This window comes from Eubalaena glacialis, chromosome 15 (assembly GCF_028564815.1).
Source record: "Eubalaena glacialis isolate mEubGla1 chromosome 15, mEubGla1.1.hap2.+ XY, whole genome shotgun sequence".
NCBI classification, from domain to species: domain Eukaryota; kingdom Metazoa; phylum Chordata; class Mammalia; order Artiodactyla; family Balaenidae; genus Eubalaena; species Eubalaena glacialis.
Genome location: NC_083730.1, coordinates 50,670,226 through 50,685,595, shown reverse-complemented (window position 1 = coordinate 50,685,595; position 15,370 = coordinate 50,670,226). Strand labels below are relative to the sequence as shown.

Sequence of the window (15,370 nt, the reverse complement as noted above, 5' to 3'; positions counted from 1 at the left end):
AACTTAGGGTAGTGCCTGGCACAGTAAAATCCAAAGAAACCTCGGCTGGCTGAATGATTTTGTAATGGCACCAATGAGAAGAATTATTTGACATTCTACCAGTGTCACCTGGGCTCCCAGGGTCCAAAACGTGGCAAAAGGAAGGTTTCCCAGGACTAAGTGTTGGCAAGGTGGGGATGACAGACAGGGCAAGATGAGGGAGAAATTAAGGGTGCCAGTGAGCCTGGGCTGGATAAGGAGGGAGAGATGACGAGGAAGACAGGGAGGACCAGAGAGGTGGGAAAAGAGGAAGTGTGGGAGCGTCAAAAGCAGGTTGAGTGGGCGTGAGTAGGAGGATGAGATACTCTGGTCAAAAGGAGAAAGCTGAGTGGGAGACTGCCGAGTTGGAGAGGTGCCGAGTGATGAAACTGTCCTATCTGTGTCCGCGGCAGGTGGCTGCCAACAGGAAGTGGAAGGTGGGAGGTACTGAAGTGTAGCCATCAAGGCACCAGGGAGGCACCACCGTGCTCCAGAAATAGTCATTCTGAGTTGATTGGTACCAACAGAAGGAAGGGCTCTATGGTCAAATAAGTTTAGAAAACACGAGTTAAAAACTGATTCACGTACTGCAAGACTTCTACAAATCTTTACAATGCTTAAAAAGACTTCAAGAGAAGGGACGTTGTTTCCTAAATTTATGCAACTGATGAAGCCTTTTTATTTCCCTCCGGGAGCATCTCTAGGGTCTACTGTTTCCAAGAACAGAGATTCTCAAGCTGCGGTCCCTAGAACGGCAGCATCAGCAGCCTTTGGGAACCTGTTAGAAATGCAACTACACAGGTCTCACACCCGACCTGTCTAATCAGTAACTCAGGGTGGAGCCAGGAATCTGTGTTTTAACAAGTTCTCTAGGCGCTTCTGCTGCAAACTGAAGTCCAGAACCACTGAGCTAGAAAATACTTTGGAAAAGACTGATTCATGTTCATAATTGGGAAAGACTACTCATTAAGGGTTGCATTCGGTCACCCACACTAATGCTGAAATCATATAGCAAGACGGCAGAAGTTGAAATGGAGAAGAAAATGTGCACGTTAAGACTGCAAAATTTAATCCTAGCCTAGTTACAAGTCACATCAAAATATTAATAAAAATGACTCTGGATCACCGATTCCTTTGGATTATTCATTCTGTTATGTCTCTCCGTTAGCAGGAATCAAGAGCTGATTCCTCACCAACATACTTTGTCAAGTTGTGTGAGGGAGAGGGAAAGAAAGAGAAACCAATTTGAAATTTATTTCCTGGTTTTTCCCCCTTCTCCATCCTTTGACAGGGGTACCAAAAAGTAATTACGAGGCCAAAAGACAGACAGCAATGGAAAAGAGGAAGAGAAGATAGATCACATGGAAACTGGGTCATCAGCTATTGAATCACCCCAAAAGTGAGCCTAAGTATCTGTGTTATATATGTGGCTATATAAACTCATATTTTAGGGCTTCCCTGGTGGCACAGTAGTTGAGAATCTGCCTGCCAATGCAGGGGACACGGGTTCGAGCCCTGGTCTGGGAAGATCCCACATGCCGCGGAGCAACTGGGCCCGTGAGCCACAACTACTGAGCCTGCGCGTCTGGAGCCTGTGCTCCACAACGAGAGGCCGCCATAGTGAGAGGCCCGCGCACCGCGATGAAGAGTGGCCCCCCACTTGCCACAACTAGAGAAAGCCCTCGCACAGAAACAAAGACCCAACACAGCCAAAAAAAAAAAAAAAAAAAAAAAAAATAGCTCGGATATATGAATGCTTCAACTGTACAATGAAAAAAAAACTATGACTATAAAAGGAATTTGGGTGCATCTTTTCAAAAGAAAAATTTGAATCTAAGTCTACATCTAAAAATGCATTTGACTCAATTTTCTTTAAGAGAGAAAAAGAAACAAAGAAGACCCCTTGAACAATTATGCAGAGCTGAATGATTGAGCTTTTGAGTGCTTTAGCTAGAAATATTCTTAGTTTCTAATGCATTTAGACATAAAGACAAATCAGAAATGAAAGAATAACATTATGCAAAGATTTGCATGAGCACAAAGGCTTATTTGGAAGAAAAAAAGTGATAAGAAATGTCCCTGATTTCTTAAGGTGGAAGTTTGTAGAACTCCTATCCTATCTTTCACTTACTCAGCCCTGGCTCACCACCCAGCAATATACATGACTGGCAGGGTCCCCGTGACACCATGGATCGTGAACTCTGTGGCTGTTTCTACGAATGATCGCCACTGGAGGTAGGTCTAGAACCTGCAGTTCTTATATAGCTAGTTTGACTTTTGCAACCTTAGAATGGTCCACTTCTCAGATATTTTGGATTTTTGAAACACAGTACTGTCAGCCACTGAGGAAGCCTTCATTCTAAAAATTTGGCCCTCATTCTAAAGGAGCTGTCTGTTCTCCCAAACTTCATTTGAGCATCTTACAGAAAGTAGAGTCCAAAGTCATTATATTCTGGACTCTAAAACCTCTCTTCCGTCCCAGACTGGAATGGCGTTTCTGATCAGGGAGAAGCTGAGTGAGTTCATGCTGCAGGTGAATTTCTTTCACCATTGTGAGTTCCTGGAACTCACAGGCAAACGAACTGTGCTAAGAGCTGGCCCTCATGTATGAGAGGAAGGCGATGGCCATTTAGCAAAGCACCTGGATCTTCCTACCTCATAAAATAATGAGCCGTGACTCCCAGGAGAGGAAAGCAGTGCTAAACAGGACTGGGAACAACCCCAATCTTTGCTGGCCACTCACCATTTCTGAAAAGGATTCCGAGGCTATAAATACCTAAGGGCCCTGATGGAAAATTTAAAGGATTAGACATTTAACATTTTTCCACGTGCCTTATCATATACAGTTGGAACATAACCCCATATACTTTCATTGTTAATTTCTCTTATCTCTAAATCACTGTGACAATTACAGTGGGACTCACCATTTAGTGCTTGAACATATTACAGTCTCACCATTAATTTGTTTTCCTGTGTTTCTTACAGAGTGGGGCACATTTTTTCTTCATTTGATAAGATGGGGAAAGTAATAGAATAGCATCCACCTTCTAGGGTGGCTGAGAGGCATTAACATATGTGAAGTTCCTAGTACAGGGAAAGTACTTAATAATTATTGGCTATTGGTAACAATCATTATTAATAAGAGACGGTAGTGCCTGGGAGCTAAGAGCACAGACTCTGAAGCCTGAGTGCATCATTCAAATCCTAGTTCTCCCACTCACCACTATGTGACCTTGGGCAAGATACTTAATCTCTCCCTGCCTTGATTTCCTCATTTCAAAAACAGGGATACCAAGAATACTGCCCTCTAGAATGATGGATGAGGATTCGATGAGATACTACATTGTAAAGTCCTTGGAAAACAGCCTGGCACGTAGAAGCATTGTACGGGTGTTACATATGTAATTCTCACAACAACCCTCTGAGGTGGTTGTCAGTATCCTTATTTGTACAGATAATAAAGCCAAGGTTTAGGGTCACACAGCTAACAGTGAGTCCACAGTTCTAAGCGACTCAAAAACCAAAGCTCATTTCACTACCCTACATAGAGGATTACATGTGGGTCTTTAGTTGCACATTACATGTGGGTCTTTAGTTGCACACTTCCATTCCTTCTATTGATTTGCTTTAAGCAAACAAAACAGACTCTGTACTTATCTGTGGGAGTGAGTGGATTCTAACATACCCCGGTACCTGCTTTCTCACAGCACAGGGGGAAATGGGTAACTCCGAGGTGCGGATTCTTCCAGCTGCCCAGTTATTCCTGCGGAGGGGCCAAGGGAGGTTTTTAAAGTTGGTTCGGACTTCCTTTTCCACTGAAGGTGGGGCAGTAGTGAGAAACTAAGAGAAAGACCAGAGGCTATTCCGAGAACTGGCTTGTGAATGTGTAGCGCTGCCATCTGCTGGATGGAATGGGTATCAGACCACTTCCGATGTTTTCCTTGCTGCGTAATAAACAAATTCACTGATTCCCATCGTGGGTTCAGAACTTAGTGGCTTCATCATTTCATAGCATCAGTTCTAGATGTCTGCATATTTTGGAAATCTCATGACAACTGCGCATAGAAGGACCTTCATGTGAGTCATCAAAAGGTAAACTGACGACATCTTTGAAGCAATGTCCTAGTTAGCATTAATACTTCTCCAGATCAGATTTGGTCTGCTCCCAAATGGTTGACCTAACTGGTTAGGAAAAGCCCATAACTCTTTGGCAAGGGCATCTGGCAGAACCTGGACCCTCCTGTCAAAGGCAAAAAGTACTTACAGGGAAGTGAAATCACCAGCTGGTTTTATTCTTGCTTTCGCTGAAATTCTGTGTTCATGTACCCAACAATTATTTATCGAGCACTTAACCTGTGTGCCAGGAAATGTATCAGGAACTGAGGAAGCAAAGATGAATAAACATAGTTCCTGCTCTTAATAATATTATAGGGATATTTTCTGAGTGCTTATTATGTGCCAGGCATGTACTTCCCATAAAATCTAATTCAATCCTCAGAACAACCCTAGAATCTATTATTATCTCACTTATAACTGTCTCATATTATTACCTCATTTATAGTGACTATTACTATCTCAATTACAGTTCAGAAAACTGACGCTTAGAGAGATTTAATTAGTTTATTCAAGACAATAGAATTAGGAAGAGTTGGGAGTGGCATTTGAACATGGGGTAGAGGTAGTACGTAGAAGAGAGAAGTGTTGATAACATGTAGCCTCCCGCCCCCCTCCACACAGAGAGTATGGATCTTCTGTTTCACACACACTTTCTGTTCTATAAGCAGATTTCCAGCAAAGTGAAAGTGCTACAAAACAGTACTGATGATAGGAGTAGATGCTTTGGGAAGATTTATCAGGAAGAATATCCCTTCCTCTGGCAAGCATTTGAAATCTATCTAGTTAACATTCTTTTCAGTTCATACCTCTCCTTCTTAATAGCAGCATTAGTATAGCAAGACCTGCATTTTTGTCAGTTCTCATTGGATGAAAAACAAATCTGTATATTGGTCAGCATGACAGAGATGTGAGAGTGATGGATTTGCTCAGCACGAACTTGGGAGCAATTCAGATGTCTGACAGCACCAACCTCAAACTGCTTTTTATTTTTTCTCACTCTTGGTGTAAGAGGGAGGGTGCTGGTGGGGAGATGACACCAGGGTGGGTGTCGGGGTGAGGGAGGGAAGAAGAGAGGAGAGGAGGAATAGCAGCTGGTGGCAGAGAAGAAAGCGCCTGTGAAAGTGCTAAGATGCTATCTACTGGACAGAAAGAACCAGGAGTGTGGAGGGCCAAAAAAGTGCCTAATGGCAGGTTAGGGGCTTGTCGTCAGCCTGCTGGGCTACAATCCCTGCTCTTTGCCACTAGCCTAGACTTTGACCTCAGGCAGGTCACGTGATCTTTCGAATCCTCAGTTCTTTCACCTGTGAGATGGGGCTGCCGCACAGGGTTGTCCTGGGGGTTCAGTGAGGTAGTTCAGGCTGGCCTCTGTTACTTGTAGCAAGGGGCCAGAATTTGGAGGGGGGGAGGTCCTTCAGAAAAACTGCCCTTTAGGGTTGCTTGATGCTACTTACTTGCACATCAGTTTGCCATATGTACTCTTATTTTTCCTCTCAAAAATCCTATAAGGCAGGTTGGGAGAGATATTAATCATTCCCATATATACAGAAGAAATGGATCCCCAGGTGACTTGGCTGAAATGAAGATGTTTTTCCAACCAGAGCCTGCCCTCAGGGCCACCCATAGGAGAACCACCAAGAAAAGTATCTTGTGGAATTGCAATTGTATCTCAAATGCCAATACAGAGAGTGATATTCAAATTGTTTCCTGGAAATAACTAAAACACACATTTCTTGGAAGGAGCTCCCACCTGGAATTTCCTAGAAGCAGTACAACCAGAAAGGGGAAAAGCAATTATAAAGCATTCGTGGAAGATTTTTTTCCCCGAAATCCTCTTTCTAATAAGTTTTGATGTTGAAAGAAAAACTGAATGCCTCATTTTAGATTATTCTAAAATTAATCAGGGTTTCCCTGGTGGCGCAGTGGTTAAGAATCCGCCTGCCAATGCAGGGGACACGGGTTCGAGCCCTGGTCCAGGAAGATCCCACATGCCGCGGAGCAGCTGGGCCTGTGCGCCACAACTACTGAGCCTGTGCTCTAGAAACCACGTGCCACAGCTACTGAAGCCCGCACCCCTAGAGCCCGTGCTCCCCAACAAGAGAAGGCACTGCAATGAGAAGCCCACGCACCGCAATGAAGAGTAGCCCTCGCTTGCTGTAACTAGAGAAAACCCGTGCGCAGCAACAGACCCAACACAGGCAAAAAAAAAACACAAAAAAACCCCACACAAATAAAATTAATCAATTATTCATCAACTAGTGTTCTTTTGGTGTTGAATAATCACCAAAACACTATTTCCCTATTGTTATACATGTCTGTGAAGCCAGATGCGAGGGGAAAAGTTTTAGAAAAATAAGAACAAATGGAAAGAATGGACAAGATATGAGAAATACCAAAAACAATGTCCACTTAAGAAAAATATGAAAATGTTGCATTGAGACAAGATTAGCCAAGGATCAGTACAAAAAGTTAGAGACATGGGAAGGACAAACATACTAAAATCTAACTAACTGGGAGAAAGCAGAGCTGAGTAAACTCAAGTCAGACCAAACAAACTTTACTGTGTTACGGTCCTTAAAAGTTTTTTTTTCCAATGAGTGATTCACAATAATTGTGCCAGTTATTTGTATGTAAATGGGCTTTTAGAAAGCATGATTGAGCAGTTCATTTTTATAGTCATTTAATTTATGTTTATAATATTTTTAAGCACAATTAATTTGCACTATAAGGTACAGACTTGATTTTTGTTTCAGAAGTTTAAACACAGGCTATTCAAATGATGAATTTCCAACTTAGCTGGAATTGGAGAAATGAAACTTTGCGGTGCAGTTCATAAACGAAAAGGCATCTTGGACAACAGGACAAGAGCAGAGAGATCAGTGCCTGACACACTAGGTGCCCCATACACGACTGGTGATCAAATTCCCATGTGAATTCAGTTACACAGGATGTGAATGAGGCTTGTCATTGCTCCTCATTCTACCAGAAATAAAGTGAAAAACACAAAATCTATGCAGTCTGCAGAATCCCAGTGTCCATTCAGTTATTAACGTGTCAGAAACCTAGGTGTCCAATTGACATCTCTCTTTCTCTCTCCTTGTTTACGCATCACCAATCTTTTACTACATTCTGCCAATTTCACCTCGTAAATAGATCTCCCATCCCTCTGTTTCCCCTGCCACTGCCCTAACCCCAGCTGTATCTTCTCTTGCCTGGACAACTGTTCCAAGGGCTATACTTCATCCACTCTGGGCTCCTCTATTCACTGCCCACAATGACATCAGAATTATCCTTGCAAAACACAAGTCTGATTATGTCACTGTTGCCCTCCTGCCAATACTGGCCAAGCCCCTTCACTCTGCTCTTAGAGTTAAGACTAGAGGTCTCTCCCTGCAACTTGCTCTCTCATCACTTCCTCTTCCCTCTCTCAGCTCAAGCTAGTTAATCCTTGAGTTCCTCTCCATTTGCCATGCCTCTCCCTGCTTGGTAAATGCTGTTCCCTCTTCCCTCTGCCTGGAACTTACTTCCTGTTCTCTCTCTGCTTCTCCTGTCCTGCTTCTTCATCACTTACTTAGATCTCAGTCTGTAACACTTCCTTCAGAATCCTGACCCGTCTTGGCAATTTTGCCCCTCTTTGGTCAGTTTCTTTTCCTTCGAAGCACTATTCCCTGTCTGTTGTTCAACTGTTTGATTAACGTCTGTCTCTCTATCTGAATCACAAATTCCAGGAGACTGGGGACTCTGCATACTTTTTCTCACCATCGTGTCTCTCTGGCATCTAGCACAGTGCCTTGCATACAGAAGGCACAAATAAATATTTGTTGAATGAATGAACTTGATGAATACTGGCTTGTTATTCTTAAAGGATAATCTCTCTGTTTCATTCGCTGCACGATTATCTCAAACCAAAGTCATCAACAAGCGTAACTGTGATTTACATCTAGTACGTTTTTATGAATGAAAAACCAGAACACTATTACAGTGCCAAAGAAAACTGAATTGTTTCACACTTCTGCATTAATTTTTAAAAACTTTTCCTCACTTCTGCATGAGCTATTAAAATAAGCATACATGCTTGCATCCAAACATTTCATTTTTTCCCCCAAGATGGTTCATCCTAAAGATAAAGAAAATAAAAGCTTCACTTGCTTGGGAAATTATAAATTGCAGTCCCAAAGAAGGTTCAGAAATGCAGTTTAAGATCCAACTAAATAAAAGCCTTGGTGAGGGTAATTCCCTGGCGGTCCAGTGGTTAGGGCTCCGTGCTTTCATTGCCGAGGGCCAGGGTTCGATCCCTGGTTGGGGAACTAAGATCCCACGAGTCACATAGTGTGGCCAAAAAAAAAAAAAAAAAGCAAAAAAACAAAACAAACAAACAAAAAAATAAAAGCCTTGGTGAACTGATGGTTCACAAACAAACATCCTTTGAATGACTCAAAGCAATGTAAATGAAAATATCTTAGCAGAAAACAACACATTTCAGGATTAGAAAACAATCATTCTGATTTTAGAAATGTCAAGACAAAAAAGCATTTGTGCAAGCAACATACTCCTAAACCTAGAGGTAAATGAAAGTTTAATTTTCAGAAAGTTCTCCAATATAATACATCTTTTGCTAATTACTTTTACGTTTAAAACCAAATTGCTCTGGATAAATAATTGTATGCCAAAAGGTCCATAATGCTATTCAACAAATTGAATAAGCTGTTTTCGTCATCATGTAGTAGAATTCTCATTACAGTAACTTTCCTAGTACTTAGGTGGTATAATTTGTACAATAATTACTGAATATTCTCCAAAATAAATACCTCACATCAGAGTAATGTAAATGACCAGTAAATCACTATTACATAAATAAGTCTGAAGCAAGCTATCATTTCCCACCCTACGATGCATGCCCTGGCAAAGAATTACAAACATGAAAATCTTACAGCTAGAAGAGAGACCTCTAGTGTGTGTTAGAGAACTTTATATTGGGCTTCAGGCATAATTAACACAGCAAAATCACTGCAGTCATTTTGAATACTGTGGTGGGAGATTTTTTGCCAACTATCATTCACGCTCGATTCATTTCAAAATTTCTTCCCAGCAAATGTATGATATTTTTGCCTAATGAGTGATTTTCTTTTTATAAACATAAACCAATGAAGTTTTCTCTGGGATGCAAAGTTTTAAAATTCAACGATCACCTTTGCAACCTAATTACTAAACACGAAACCTACTGTCATCAGAACAATTGCTAACAATTCTTTCCATTCAAGCAGCAGCAGGACTCCTGAGCCAAATTCTTGTAGTCAGTGTGCAGTCTTCTGAACACCAGCCCCTCATGGTATGACAACTGCCACACAAACATAAACACAAGGAATAGATCGGCACATTGCCCATTATCCGGGAGACTAATGGATCCACCACTATTTCAAATTCACCAAGTAGATTAGGGATTAGTTTCCACAGATTCCCATATATGCAGGTAAATGCCTTGATGTAAAATCAGATTTAATGAATCATTCGATGGCATCAGCCTCAGCCTTTAAAACTTTTATTTTCTCCTTTTCCCCATTAAAAACGCATTTGAGATACACATAGAAAATGTTTCTCTAAAAAACACACACATACACACAAAACAAGAGGTCTCTTAAGGAGTCGACTGCTGAGAAGGTAAAAGCATTTTGCTCATTTTTAATTTGCTAAACAATCCAAGCATGCTTGGACCCAGAGGGTATTCTCAAATAAACTTGTATCTCTAGCTGCCAGCTTAGTTGATTGAAAACAGAAGGCAAACGTTTCTTAAAGAATGAGTACGTTAAACTGTTATGTCTCTCCCAGTTCCACCACGGACACACACACACACACACACACACACCCGTCAAGGATTTGCTTGAAAGCAGCCCATTCGATGATCTTAGAGGTAATGCAGCGTTTGTACCAAATTACTTCTGCCCACTGCGGTGCACCTCTGAGCGAGGAAGCCAATGGCATAGGGATACTGGACAGTTCCTGCGTGCTTTTCTCCACGCACAAAGCCGACATCCAACTTTGCTCACTTAGTTGGCTCCCGCCCAGCCGGCCCCCGAAGCACAGTAACGGTGAAAACATTTTGATACCAGAAAATCATTTCCACGGCAGTGCAAGTGTTCGAAAGCACAAAGGCAGACACCGTCGACCCGCGCTAGCTAGGAAGTTGCGGTACTCGGGGCGGCGGCGCGGAACACGCGTCCAGGTAAGGGATTCCTGCACCACGGCTCCCGTCTCCTCTTCCTGGATGTTTTGGGGGCTCGACCTCACTTTCACGCGAATTCACCAGAACGCGCCCCCCACCCCGTTCACTTTCCAGGAGGCGCGGACTCTATTTTCCAGTTAAGTCCCTCTGGGGGGTGGGAGAGGAAGCACACTTCACATTTCAGTAAAGAAGGGCGGCGGGGTGGGGGTGGGGGGCTGGCGGGGGGTAGGAAGAGGTCAGAAAGGAGCCAAACTGCATCCCTCCCGCCCACCTCCGTGCCCCAAGCGCCGGTTCAGACGGCGGAGAGGGGAGGCGGCCAGGAAACTCTGTCCCCTTAAGGGAACCTCGGCCGCCAGAAGGGGAGGGAAGGATGCGTGCTCCGGACTCTGTGCTGCAGGCACCGCGGAGCAGAGGCGAGTGCAGCAAAGCCACAGCCATTACCTGCAGAGCTCACATTCTTCCCCCACCCCGGCGCCCCCTCCCCGGTCCCCGCCTCCCAAGGAGACTTCTAATCCGGAGCACGTGCCATGCCCTTTATCAGGGGAGGAGGTGGGGAGGAAGAGGAATGAGAGCTTTTTAAAAAATAAATGAAACGTTTGCACCCAAAGCGGGGGGGGGGGGGGGGCTGGAAAAGGGAGGGGGTGATGGGAGGGGGCTTTAAAGGCACCCGGGTGGGCGGAGGCGGCGAATCCGGATCAGCCTGGCCGGAGACGGACGGCGGACAGCGCTGGGCACCCGGCGCCGCTCACAAAGGGGAGCGGCGCGGTCCGGCCCGGGCACCAGGGGAAGAAAAAACCGCCCCGGGACCCAATCCACTCGGCAGCCACAATGGCGTCTTTCACGGGGCGTCCGGGGGCGCCGCCGAGGCTGATGCGGGGAGGCGCCGGCGGTGTCCCCTGGCAGGAGCGGAGCCGCGGGCGCCGCCGCCCCCGCGTGCCCCGAAGGGCCCAGCGCTCGGCTGGGGGCGCTCCGGCCGGCGGCGGCGGGTGGGGGCCCGCGGCGCTGGGAGGCTCTCGGCGGGGCCGGTTTGCGGGAGCGGAGCTCGGCGCCGGGGAAGAAAGGGACGCGCGCGGTTCGGGCGAGGAGGGCGGGGGAGGGAGGGCTGGGGGGGGGAGCGCGGCTGCAAAGCAGCCGCCGGGGAGGCTGGCGCGCGAGCGGCGGGCGGGCGGGCGGCGCTGGCACAGGCTCCGAGAGCCGCGACCACTCCGCTCCGAGAGCCGGAACCGGGCCCCAAAATCCGGAAGCTCGGCCCCGGCGCGCGGGCCGCCGCGGCCCCGGCTCCGGCGGCCGCGCCGCTCCTGCCGCCTGCTCCGCCCCGCTCGCGCCCGCTCCCTCTCGGGGAGGAACGCCGAGGAGCAGCGGCAGCAGCCCCGGAGGAGGCGGCTGCCGCTGCCCCGCCGCCGGCCCGAGCGGCTCCCGAGCCGCCGCGGCGTGCTGTGTGTGCGCGAGTGTGCCGCGCTCTCGCCCCATGCCTGGCACATGCGTAAAAGCGAGTTGCGCCCAAAGTCCCAGCCATACCCTCCTTAGCAAATAATAACAAACCCAAACCGTCAGATCTTACCTGAAACATTGAAGCACAAAGTCTCTCTCCAAGTCCCCTTTTCCTTTTCCTCTCCCCCCTTTTCCGATTTCTCTCCCAGCGATCTGCTCGGCTCGCCACACCAGAGAGAAATGCAATAGCTTGGCTAAGGTAGACAGAACAAAATACAGAGAAGAGTTGCTCCAGGGCTTTGAAACCCCTCAAGGCAAGGATCAGGATACAATTAGCTCATGCCTCTACCTCCAGTCTAAATCAATCTCCAAAATAAAACTTAAATCAAATTAACTGATCACAGGGCAGACAATTGATCTCCTTCAAAAATAAAGCTCTACATAGACGTATAGATAAATATACATATAGGAAATTTTTTTCCAGATTTTTTTTTTTTTTGGTGGAAAAACAGTCTTATTCCAGCCTCCAACTTCCTTTTTACCCTCCTCTTGCACAGAAAAGCTGATTTTAATCGTTGTGATTAGTTTTGATGTAACGTTTCCGCAGGCGATTTCTGCAAATGGATGGAGTGTTTCTTTGCCAAAAGAGGGAAAAGCAGCAGATGATGATAATTATAAGGATTGTTGGTTGTTTCTTTTTGTTTGTGTTTAGGGCTCTCTCTTCACTTTCTCAAGTTGACCTGACATTGCTGTTACACTAAGGTCGCGCAACTTGTTGATGAGGATCACCGCCCTGTCTGATCAAAGGATAGGTGATAATTTGGCAATAGAGCAGCACATTTTTGGTTCCTCTGGCGACATAACGTCCCAAATGACGTGGATAAAAATAAGCACATGCAGTCTGCTTTGCCCCAATCAAGTCTGAATCAGCGCCTGGGGGTGATACACAAACTCATTTCAAATGTTCAACCATGCAGAATTGCAAAAAGATTGAAGGAGTTACACTGCATTTTTTTAAATAGCAAAATTAAAAGAAAACAAAACCTACATTAGGTGTAGCCAAGGACCTTACATTTAGGTTTATTTGATCAACCTTGTAAACATACATCCCCTGCTCCCTTGTCTTTGCTTCCTTCCACCTGGTATCTTTTATTGGGGGGGGGGGGTTGTATAATTCCATTATTTGTTCAACAGAGCTAAAGAGACTCTAACATAAACACATTTCCCCAGATTGCTACCCTGGTTCTGACCTCCCCCACTCCCCATCACTTCTCCTTCCTCTCTGGGTCTTTGTTCAAAGAGATTGTGCCCGAGCCAGTCGTTATCTTAATTCTTTTTAGTTAGAGTGGGATATTTGGTTTTAACTCAAGGATCACCTCCCATTAGTGTTATATCCACGCAGGATACTTTTTGAAATGGTATTTTTTTTTGAGCACTTCACAGTTCATTAATTCAAAGACTTTGCTGACATTTCTTATGAAAAAGACCAGGCTGTAAGGCCAAGGATACTAAAAAAAGAAAGAAATGGAGGGGGGACCCTAAATAGAACCAGACATGTTCTGCAAATACCTGCAATTGGCAGGATTTCACAGGAAGTATTTTTTAGCCATCATTTTATCTTGAAGGTAGTAACTCCTGCGATACCAGCAGGAAAGGGAAGGGCCAAGCTTTTAAAAAATATAGTTGATGAGATCAGTTCTATCATGACATGAGATTAATGTCATCAGGAGAATCAGGGATATTGGTAGACTGAAAAAAAAAAAAAACATAGCAAGTTCCTATGACATAGGAGTCTGGTTTGAGAATATCAATACCCTATAAAAAGAAAAAAAGGGTGGCTTACAAAACAACCCAAAACAAAATTATGCTGTTCTTTGCACATTCTCTTTCAATCTCCCCATCTCCCCCTAACACACACACACACACACACACAGACACACACAAGGTAGATATAGTCTCTGATCTGCAATAAAAATTTTTTAATGTCTACAAAACCCCAAATTCAATTGAGTAAAAACTTTGTTCTTGCCCCCAAATGGCTCTAAATGTTAATATAGGAGAACATGAGAAGAAAAGACACCATGGAAGAAACATTCTCAATTCATTGATATGACTTAATACATTAAAGGTGTAGCCTAAAGTGACTTTTAACCCAAGTCTGGAGAACTGTGTATCATTATCCTGGAATGTGAGAGCTGGGAAGACCCTTTGTGGGAGGGCATCTGGTCCTTTGCATCATTTTACAGATGAGGAGAGGAAAGCAGCTTGCCCAAGGTCATAAGCCAGCCACTGACAGGGCCAAGACGAGGCCACAAGAGGCAGGACAAAAGAAAGGTGAATGGTGTTCTCCCTTCCCCGACCAAGGCACTCACCTTGAGAAACCTTACAGCATTCCAAATTCTGCTGACATGGCTTAAGCCATATTTTCGAAATTCCCTTCCTGGAATTGTCCTAAAAGCCTATTAGCTTGTTCTTTTTAATATCTCTGATGTCAACAAATCTTTGCCCTTTGATGTTTAACTTTGGGAAACAATGCCTCTCCCCCCACCCCTGCCCAACCAAAAAAAAAAAAAAAAAAAAAAAAAATTAGTACCAGGTCTGGGGAATAATAAATGAATGATGAAGACAGTTTATGCTATTTAGAGTCAAAAAAGAAAATATGACTAAAAACAATGAGGCCAGTTTTTTTATTAGCACTTAAATGGATTAAAGACAGTTCTCAAAATGTTTTAAGCAGTAGAATTACTGGGGCTTTGTTTTCCAGGATAGCTACTTGGAAAGGAATAATATTTATTTGAGCAAATTGAGGTCTGAAATGTTTGTTTTTAAGATGTTTTCTTGCTTCAGAATGACATCACTTACCAAAAGATGCACTTTTTGGGCATTAGGTCAGTGACATTTTAAAGTGATCCACCCTATTCAGTTGATGCCTGAATTTGTGGTAATCCAGAGGCAAATAGCCTGCAGAGTAAGGTCTTATTTTATTGTGGTGAGGACCTTTATGTTCTTGTATTTTGAGGGAGACTCAAAGTTGAGACTATAGGGATTCAGAGTGAAAAGTTATTTTGTCCTGTGCAATATAAACAGGTGAACCAACGTCACGACCTTGAAATCAAGGATGATGAGAATTTATTTTAAATTTTAAAATAGATTTTTAATGAAATGGCATGTGAACAGCAGGGTCCATATCTTGCCAAGTATAGGATATGAACTTACTGATGTTATCTCAATCAATCCTGCAATCATAACATTACCCAAAGTACTTTTTATCTAATTAATAAAACCTGTGCAAGTGAACTTCTGCATTCTGTGATTTCTACAGTGTTTTGTTTTTTTGGCCAGTCATTAAGAAACTGGGAAAAAGAGTATATTAAAAATCCTTCCAACCTTCTTTTTCAATAAATAGTTGAAGCGAGACCAGCAGCCTAAAAACCATCAGCCACATGAAAGACAGTGGCAATGAAATTGTCAGCAAGGAAACAATCAAAAAGAAAACACAGGCCTCTGTTTCCATCTTCCCGGGTCTCGCTCTCAGAATGAGTTCCACCAGTTTTTAAAGGCATAAAAACAATGATAGGATAGTTTGAA

The 15,370-nt window shown here is 44.2% G+C and overlaps 1 protein-coding gene across 1 annotated transcript in view; it reads right to left on the bottom strand.

Moving 5' to 3' along the window:
- The window catches only part of KCTD1 (potassium channel tetramerization domain containing 1), a 181,530-nt gene extending 169,526 nt beyond the window's left edge, over positions 1-12,004 (bottom strand). The window contains exon 1 of the mRNA XM_061168859.1: positions 11,913-12,004. Within this exon, the coding sequence (XP_061024842.1) occupies positions 11,913-11,921 (9 nt within the window). The 5' untranslated portion in view covers positions 11,922-12,004. The remainder of the gene's footprint in view (positions 1-11,912) is intronic.
- Between the last annotated feature and the right edge of the window lie 3,366 nt (positions 12,005-15,370).